Source organism: Podarcis cretensis, assembly GCF_951804945.1.
Source record: "Podarcis cretensis genome assembly, chromosome: 1".
NCBI classification, from domain to species: Eukaryota; Metazoa; Chordata; class Lepidosauria; order Squamata; family Lacertidae; genus Podarcis; species Podarcis cretensis.
Window position 1 is genome coordinate 78,221,764 of NC_137170.1, and position 9,746 is coordinate 78,231,509.

The 9,746-nt window shown below is 40.9% G+C and overlaps 1 protein-coding gene across 1 annotated transcript in view; it reads right to left on the reverse strand.

Annotated features, from left to right (window-relative positions):
* Positions 1 to 8,645, reverse strand: part of MUC2 (mucin 2, oligomeric mucus/gel-forming) — a 62,387-nt gene extending 53,742 nt beyond the window's left edge. The window contains exons 1-10 of the mRNA XM_079950075.1: positions 8,572 to 8,645; positions 7,041 to 7,305; positions 4,458 to 4,572; positions 3,611 to 3,701; positions 2,829 to 2,938; positions 2,328 to 2,544; positions 1,804 to 1,929; positions 1,566 to 1,683; positions 901 to 1,039; positions 286 to 396 (exon numbers count right to left, since the gene is read on the reverse strand). Of these exons, the coding sequence (XP_079806201.1) occupies positions 286 to 396; positions 901 to 1,039; positions 1,566 to 1,683; positions 1,804 to 1,929; positions 2,328 to 2,544; positions 2,829 to 2,938; positions 3,611 to 3,701; positions 4,458 to 4,572; positions 7,041 to 7,305; positions 8,572 to 8,641 (1,362 nt within the window). The 5' untranslated portion in view covers positions 8,642 to 8,645. The remainder of the gene's footprint in view (positions 1 to 285; positions 397 to 900; positions 1,040 to 1,565; positions 1,684 to 1,803; positions 1,930 to 2,327; positions 2,545 to 2,828; positions 2,939 to 3,610; positions 3,702 to 4,457; positions 4,573 to 7,040; positions 7,306 to 8,571) is intronic.
* Positions 8,646 to 9,746: the final 1,101 nt, after the last annotated feature.

Below are 9,746 nucleotides of genomic sequence, written 5' to 3' on the forward strand. Positions count from 1 at the left end.
ATGTAATTCTGACACTTGGACCAATGTTCAGAAGTTTAAATGTTAACCAGAACCTCTTGGAGTGGTAAAATTACATATTACATAATTCCACACACACACCCCATGAAGCTCAGCAAGAAGTATGAGCAGAATACAAATGGAATAAGATGTCAATGGAAGGGGAGGGTTGGGAATCTTAGAATATGGTTGACTGGCTAGATCTTTGAGTTATGAAGAAAATCTTTATTTGGCATCATATTCTGGATGAACTAGCTCAGAGCCATACCACCATTACCCTAAACTTACGTTTTTCTTCTCGTCTATTAACAGAACCACTGTCTTTAGGCATGTCTGCTTGTCAGTAGAACCGCATGGGCCTAGTTCTCCCAAGAGGGCATGTGAGTCATTCTGTATACTCTGCAATTGCAGAAGAACAAATACAATCAAAGTGGTCAACTTTTGCTGCTATGAAATGATTCCTTTCACAGATAGGCTGAAATTACCCATTCAGACAAAAAGTGCAATAAATCATTGACCTTAAGGATGTCACATTCCACGATCCAGGTCACAGGCCTTTCTTTTCCTTTTCCCTTTTTCTTTCAGGGAGGTTATAAGCCCTCCTTCTGGGAAATATTTGACATCTCAAATTGCCATTCCCCATTCCTTTCCAATTCCTTTTTTGAATTCCCAACCCCCATTTTAGCCCTATCTTAGATTCAGCTGTATTGCAATACAAAGACACAGGCAAGAGTGGGAAATGACCCAGACAAAAGCAGGTGTGGCCACACAGACATACAAACACACTGCATCCAAGGCAGGAGGGCTAGCCCTTTCTCATTCACCTGCACTCTATAGGAAGGTTACCCTGCCCCACTGTGGCATAATTCCTTCGACCAGAGTAGAAGAGTCTGGGGCACGTACCTTGCTCAGCACATAGTAGCAGTCACCATGGAAGGTGTACTTCTTTCCATCAAAGGTAGTAATGTGAGACCCTCCCTCCACTGCACATTTACTGGGACAGGGTAAATCCTGGCATATCCATCTACCTGATTGGCAGGTACTGTGAAGACAGAAAAGAAATCAAAAGTGGGATCTGGACATATAGAAATTATACTAGAAGTACCTGCACCACAGCAGTGGAGCCACTACAGCAGGTCAATTTGGAAATGAGTCCATAACACTTTTGGACCTTATAACCTTTTCTTTTTCAAAACATTCCAGATTCAGCAAGCCATAAAGGCACTGATCATACATTGCAAAGTGGCAGCAGCAATCCCCTTTTCTCTACCCCAAGAATGTTGTTGTTGTTGCTGCTGCTGCTGAAATATGTTTTTACAATTAGAGATTTAGGCTCATATAACAATATCAGATGGGTACATAATTGGTAATGCTGGGCAATTTTTTACCGGGGCTTGCTAGAACAAGTCGTCTATGTTTTAGCATAAAATGATACGGTGTATTAGATATGAAAGCCTGTGAGGGTACAAGGTGTTTGTCCAGACATTCACATCCCTACAAGAATCCTTTAAGTGACAACTCTGAAATAAAAAGCTATAATTACTCTCAGAGGGCACGGACAGGCTTACCAGCTTTCACAGTCATTGGTGATGTTTTTACCAGGGGAAAATAATTTCCCACGAAGTTTGCAGTAACACTGGCTCGTGGCCACACAGCCTTTCCCAGTGATATCATCATATACTGTGCCTGCAAAACAAAAGAAAAAGATGCTCATAGTTCATGACAATCCAAGGCTGCACATCTGAACTTGGGTTTCCCACTTCTAAGCCCATTGTTATATCCACTAGGCCACACATAAATTGTTACCTTCAGGGCAAAAACAGCCATCCATGTAGTGTTCTTCACATAGTTTGCTGATCCCCATGTGTGAACAGGTGTCCATACAGGGTGAGCCACTTTCCAGGTAGATCATGTTTCCAGGACATGACTTAGCTAAAATAATGAAAGAAATAGCAATGACTATATGCATACATTGACATGAAATTAGGGTTCCAGCAAAAGAAAGAATCCAGGCAGCTAAAACCATAATCCTAATTCATTTCAGTTGGATTTAAATACACAATTTCCTAAGTTTCTTGTTCTCTGTTCTTCTTGCCTCTCCAGCATGAAAACAATTATTCAGAAACTCTTTCCACCATAATTGGTGGGAAAGCTTTCCTTGGCTACTATGAGAAAACAGGATTGGAACCCAAGACTGCTGTTTGGAAATTAACCTTAAGGATGGGGACCTTTCAAGACCATTCTGAGTTACATGAATTTAAAGAGAGATTTCACCCTCCCCTGTTAAACGTTCCTGGCTGCATCTTAGATGAACCCAGTTAATCACTTACGACACAGTTGTGATGTCCTCCAGTTCTGAGGATTGCCACCAGCGTGGGAACACTGGCGGGAAAACTCTGAGATGGTGCTGCAAAGGCAGAAGGAGTCCTCTGTATGCTGGCAAGCACATCTGTCCTGCATGCAGGCTTGGATATACTGTTCCAGATTCAAGCGGGACTGACAATCAGCAAAAGCCGGAGCAGTCAGCAGCTTCTCACACTCCTCACGCTAGAAAGAGAGGAAAGTACGGTTTAACAGGCCTCCCAAGCTCAGTTTCAGTTTCCAAAGTGGCCCTACGTAGCACAAGGAAGAAGGTCCAGGCTTTTCACAAAAGTCTATGTTGTACAGGATAATCCATTCTTATTCTCCTTTCCTCTGTCTTATGATTCAGAGCAAGAACTGGGAGCATCATAAAGTGGTTGCACTCCTTAATACACCCTTGCTATTTCTCTAACAGAGACGGGTATCTCTATTCCTGGTACGTACGGTATAACACAGTTTTCAAGACTTACATGTTGGTTGCAAGATTCAATAGGTTGTGTCTCATCAGGGTCTTCACATACTGTATTGGGTTTATTAATCTTCTGTAGGTTTCCAAATGTGATTGGATTGTAGCTCAGACCTGTGAGTTAGAGTGAGCAGCACGTTCTATTATTTCCATTAACCAGAACAAACAGCATCTTTGTTTTGCTCTCAGTGTCACAGCCAGAGCTTAGAGGCATAATTTCACACCAGATGGTACTGTTCACTTACTATGGATTACTTATATCCTTTAAAATTTTAAATTAAACACTTGTTTGCTCATACATTCAAGGATTAATTGAAACACGCTACATTTTGAATGTTTTCTACATTTTAAACCTATGCTTATAGCAGAATTCATGAATTTCTGGGCTTAAATTTGGATTTATAGAAAGGTGTTGTGTTTTCACAATCTGTACAGTGAACTCCATCAATCATTTAAACATTCACATGTTTCCTAGGAGAATATGCTGCTCTTAAGCCACCCTGATCTGACAAACAAACACCAGGTTAAATAGTGTTTTGGACCATCTCCAAATCTGCTTTTGTTAATTTAGGGTGATGTCCAACCAACATCAATCATATGCAGAGCAGAGCTTCTGAAATAAATGAACATGTTACATAATTTCCTTGATTTCAGTGAGTATAACATAGTTGGATGTTACCCACAGAATTCATTACACATTTGCTTTGTTCTCACCTGTGCATTTAAACTCCTCATATTATGTAACTCATTATAATAATCATTTCTCTATAATGTTGTCCAACTTACCATTGGAGAGAAATTCATTGTAAACCTGCTGGCCATTGTAATCCCCACAAAGACCACAAGTACCATTGTTAAACTTGGTGTCCAGTTCAATCTAAATTGAAAAAGGAAAACCCGAAGGAACATATCAGCTGTTGTAGCAAATAAATATGTAAAATTGCCTTATGTTGAGTCAGACGATTGGGATACTGAGCCCAGTATGGCTGCTCTGACTGACATTGATGGCCCAGTGTCTCAAGCATATGATTTTTCCTTTCCTGCCACAGGAGATCTATTAACCAGCGTTGTCAGGAGTTTTATTTGGGATTCTAAGGTGATAAGCAAGAAAGAGGCCAAAAAGGAAGGGCCAGTTTCATCTAATGAGTTCTGCTACTGAATGCCAGTGGAAGGACTTCTGCTAGCAGAATAGGGCTTTTGGCTCCTCTCCTAGCCCACTCACTGCCATGCCTCCCAAATTGGCTTGCAGGGGTTGGAGGAAAATCCACAACAGAGCATGGGGAGATCATTCTGTCTAGTAAACTGAAATGCTTGCACCGACAGAATGATCTTCTTAGTGCTACACTGAATTCTTCCCAGAGGATTGTATTCAACTAAGCCCTACTCACATTAATGAACCTAAATTAGTCATGTCCATTACCTTCAGTGGGCTTACTCTAAGCAGGACCAGAGGAATTGTAGAGCAGCCACCAAGAATGGTTCTCTACTTTCCCTTGCAGTCGAGAGGGTTCTGTTGGGTGCTCTTAATCACAAGGCAGGGACATAGGGCAGAAATTGGTCACTTGAGTGAGCTGGGCCTGTACCATAAAACCTATACCAAAGTATCAAATTAGAAGCTGAAGGCCACACATACCATCAAAGCAGCTTCTCTGTTCCATATCAAAACTAGGCCCACTCTGGCATAGAGTTTGGTATACATATCATTCTTCTCAATCAGAATACCAGAATGATAGTACGGAGTCCTTGCACTATAGGAAAGAAAGTCATACAGAGTTTTTATTAGATTCCATTGCAAGCAACAGGTCCAGCATTAGATGAGAAAGCACACATTTGCAGAATTTGTGATTCCCACAATTTCTATTTTATAGCCCCTATACCATCCCAGTATGCTCCCCAACTTCCAATCTAAAATGAACATGAATACACAGAAATAAGCAGAATCTTATTCATGGCCTGTTAAAATCTGTGACGTTTATCTCAGTTTCTGCATTCAAGTTTCAGCATTCATCTAAGAAAATGGATGGTCAAATTTTACTTGCCAGTTTAAGAGGGTGCTTATTTTAAATATTTTATTTATTTATTATTTCAATGTTTCCACTGGAAATTTCCTAGTCATCCTGTGCTTTAGATTTTACAGTGTCACTAGTGCTTATTAATACAGGTTCCTAAAGACTCAAGCCTTGGCTGAAGATCTTAGAAACACAGAAAGCTGTCCAAAGTCAGACAATGGCTCTATCAAGCTCAGTATTGTTTACAATGACAGGCAGTGACTCTGTAGGGTTTCAGACAGGAGTCTCTCTTAGCCCTACTCCAGGTAATGAGGACTGAATTTGGGACTTTCTGCATGCAAAGCATAATTTTAGCCACTGAGATGCAGGCCTTTCCACTGATGGGTAAATGACAAACTGTGCAACTGAAGGCCCAGAGTTGCAATGTGACTCCAAGGTAAAAGTTTCCTTATGAGTATGGGTACTCCTCAAGACAAAGGGCTCTTGGAACAATCTTAACCACCTGTAGCTAGGTTTCTATGTGGCCTGAGATGCCACAAGCTAAGGATACATCACCCCTTCACTTGAGACTCCCAGTAGCTAGAAAGTCCCTGTGAATTAGCCTACCTTAAATTATGTTTCCTGTTTTACTGGTCCCTGGACTGTTACCTGCTGATGCTGTCCTTGGATCATGTTTGAAGTCCAATTAGTTCCCTGTGCCTGACCTTGGTTTGTCCTTGACTCTGCTGGCATGACATCTCCTACCATTGTCTGGTGAGCTTATGTGCAGGTGTAGACTTTGTGGATCACAGCCTATACAGGTTGTATGTATCCAGAGTAGGGTGGGACAGGTGTAGCAGTATTACGTAGATGATTCCCTTAATATGGGACGGGGCTTGTGTGCCTCTAAACTACCTTTACAATGAATGCGATTATGAGGAAATCAATACTTGATAGATTGGCCACCTCCACCCCAACACACTTCCTGATTTTAACTGAAGTGCCCTTTAGACTAAGTTCTTGCTACACAAGAGTTATATTTCCAAAGCAGGATATTACTGCATAAGTGGTTTTACTCATTTCAGAGCCTTTGTTGCAGAGCAAAATGTTAGTCAACCTAAGAATAGTGGAACAGGTCACATTACAGGAAAAGGAAAATATTAACATTCACTATGGGAAAGAATATGTTTCCTTAAGCCAATTACCCAACATTTGGCATGGATTTCAAACACAATAATCTGATGTGGAATGTCCTTCTGACTACAAATTACTACTTTAAGAAGATAAACCATGATCCATCTCAGCTATGATAGGTTTGGAAAAACAACGAAAGTTCACAAAGGCCAAATTGAACTAGCCCACCAGCAGGCTAAAAGTGTCATTCTCACATTGTGTTCACATAGCTAGGAGAGCTGCTGTTGTGTCTCTCTGAGCTTTCTCCTTCATCTCCAGCATAAATAGGGACAGGCATATTGTAGTAGTAGCCCTTCACTGTAACTGGGCATGTGGTCAGTGTGTACAGTGAGACTTAGGGAAGCCAGGAAACATAACAGTCAATGCCTTGTTCTGGATGTCTTTTTGTTAAAGGAGATCACTGTATGTGAAGTATAACTAAAGAGGTGAAAGATGGCAGAGAGAGCCATGAAAATAATCAGGTTTTTTTAACAATCCTGGATGTCAAGTTTGTGTGCATTATAAAATGAAATTCATAGTATAAGTATTGATTTTCCATTTTTGTACCTTGCTTAAATAATAATTCCTACTGGTGGTTGTCTCTGGCAGTTTGTGCCTTTTCAGTTACATTTCAAAACTGAACTGTAAAATACTGCACATTAGCAGCAGTGATGGGGAAATTGGTCACAATCTTAATTGTCCCCTGCTCATTTAATAAAATGTGTAGGTAATTATGTCATTGGGAGTTGGAGGCGGAATTCATGGAATGTGCAAAATCTCACTGAAAAAACTATCAAAACTAGTTTGGGTTCCCTTGACATTTCTGGAGATGTTGTAGAAATGTCACTTTGTCTTATTAAAAAAAAACACCCTTTTTTACTTCCTTGAAATTTCCTCAGATGTTTCACCTGAAAAACTCCAGTCTCACTTCGAAAAGGCAAGATTTCAGTGGCAGTACTCCTTAAGATCTATGCCCTGACTTTCTACACAATGCATTTCCCTCAATGGCTAAACACTGGAAGCTTTAGAAGCATAATAAAATGGGAAGAACTTACATTTGCCCATCCACCACCACCATCTTGTGAGTGAGGTAGATTGCAACATCCTTAATTGTGATAAGGACATATTGAATGTCAGGGTGCCCTTGCTCATTCAGTTCACGCTGGATATGGACAGAGAACTCCTGGTAAGATTCACGGCAGTCAGAAACAAAGTTGTATTCACAGACACCAGGAAACTGGTAGAAATCTCCGTCAAAAGTTTTGAAGTGGTTGTTCCCCCAAGTACTGCAGACATAGTGGCCATGGCTAGAAGTTCTTCCTGAAAAATAAGGACAAAGCAACCACTGAGTGCAATCATGGAACAATAAAACAGAAAAATGACACATAATTAAATAAAAACAAGCCATAAAATCCAAAGAGCTTCTGAATGGAAAGGGGTCAACAACCAGGATTAAACGTTCTACTGCAGTGTTGGTATTTCATTTTTTTATAGTTACCAATGCAACATATCAAGCAATATGTACACTTATGCTCTGAAAAAGGCACACACACATATTATTGGGCTTGCGGCTACAGCAAGATCTTTGCCATAAAGCTGTGAAACATAGGCACCTTGGGACACAGGTGAAGTGCTGCATACTAATGCAACATGATTTCTTTGGTTACCGTTTATTTATCCATCAGGATAGCTTAGGTAATGCAAAACAGCCAAAACACTTCTAGTAAAGGTTTTGCCAGTCACATGGAATCTCCTACTTTTAAGTAAAAAAAATAATAAGTTCCTCTACCACATATGCCAGCTGACTCAACTTTATATCCATAAATGATGGGGCCATTTAGCTTCCATTTCCAAATAAAGTTCTACACCATCTGCAGGTCTTTGGTATTTATTTTCTCTGTGCAAAACCTGTGGATTCTTCCAATCCATAAGGATCTGCTGTTGCAAAGTCCAGCTGAGCACCTGAAGCTGGGCCTTGTTTGTCTAACAGATGAAAGCAACAGACCTCCTCAGGTGGTGGACTCTCCTTCATTGGAGGCTTTTAAGCAGAGGTTGAGTGGTCATCTGCCATGGATGCTAAGCTGAGTTACCTGCATTGCAGGACCTTGGACCTCAGGGTCCCTTCTACAGTTCTCTGCTCTATGATCTATGAACTATAATGGCAAATCAGTATTATAGTGCTGAAAGAGCCGTCAATATAATCTAATTACTCCAGCCTGTAGTCCTCCACAGATGTGTTGGCTGGAGGTGATGGGAGTTCGACCCCAGAACATCTGGAGGATACCAGGCTGGTATAGACTAGTGTACAACATCTTTCCCCTCCTACCACAAATTCCCTGAGGCAGAATCGCCTATGCCTTAACTCTGCCAGCAAATTAGTTCACATCATCCAGAATATTCTATATTATAAGCAGAGAGCAAAAGTACCCAGTGTTCATCATACAGACTACTTTTCATATCCTCAAAAACCTTATTGATTAGCGAAGCAATTTAAATATTTTACTTGTTGCACATTGCACCAGCCAGTGAGTATTCCCCAGGCTTCCCCACTGGACAATCCCACAGTATCTCCTTTAAAAGTCTTACCTTTTTTAACTTCGGCTGCATAGCAGATGGCCAGCCATAGTGTCAAAAGGCTGGTAAGCCTTAGCCCCATGGTGGCTAAGAGGGAAGGACAGAAGTCCCTCTATAGCCATCCTTTATATAATGTCCATTGGTGCTATTCATGCTACCATGGGGGAGGAGATGGAAGGTGAGGAGGAGTGGTCAAAATGGGTACAGTGTTTGCTGAGATTAGAAAGCAAACAGAGATGAAATTTTCCTTGTAATTCCTGTAATTTAGCATTCAGGAACATTGAGGAAATAGTATAATATTGATTCAGTTATCATGCAAGTTTCCTTTTTTATTGCCCTTTTGCATTTCTCTGAAAGGGTGTCTGTCTTCCTTCAGTCACACGCAATATCAGTGTGCAGCATCTCCTAGCTCTAGAAAGTACTTGAACAATGTTAAGCTAAATGAAATGCAGCCTGTGATTCCCACAACTCTTTTTCCTAATTACCCAGGAACCTAATTAGGAATTACTTAGGAACTAACTGCCCAAGAGAGTATTCAGCGGTGCAGCCCAAATTCCACTTTATCACCTCAGTGGGAACTAAGCTTCTGTCTCAGCAGAATGAAAGGGACAAAGGAAGGAGGGAGGGAGGAAGAAGCTGCATGTGGTTTCCACCCCTGTGTGAAAAGGGGACTGAATTCTTTCTGGACCCCCCTGAAATTGTGAAAGGGTACAGGATAAGTCTGCAGTTTGGGGAAAATTGAAATAGTGAATGTCCTTCAATGTATGCTTCTCAGTTGTTTAATTTCTCTGGCGGACATTGACTTGTCTGGCCCCTATTTGTGAAGACTATCTTAACCTTTCCATGGATGTCATTCAGGTGCCTGGGCCTACTTGAACTAAGTAATCTATGCAAAATTGCAGTTAACATGGTCAAAACTGACATTGCAAGGTCCTATAGGAACCTTTATCATTTGTAAAATCCTGCATCCCACTCTTTAGCTGTCGCATACCAGATGGAAACATTTGAAGAACTAGTGGTTAACAGTTTGCTCATTCCTACCATCTTTTCTTTCATTAGAATGGCTTTCTTATAATTTTCTTGGAAACATACTAATCACTCTATAATAAGGGCTGTCCCTTAGAATCATAGAATTGTAGAGTTGGAAGGGACCACGAGGACCAACTATTTGAACCCCCTGCACTGCA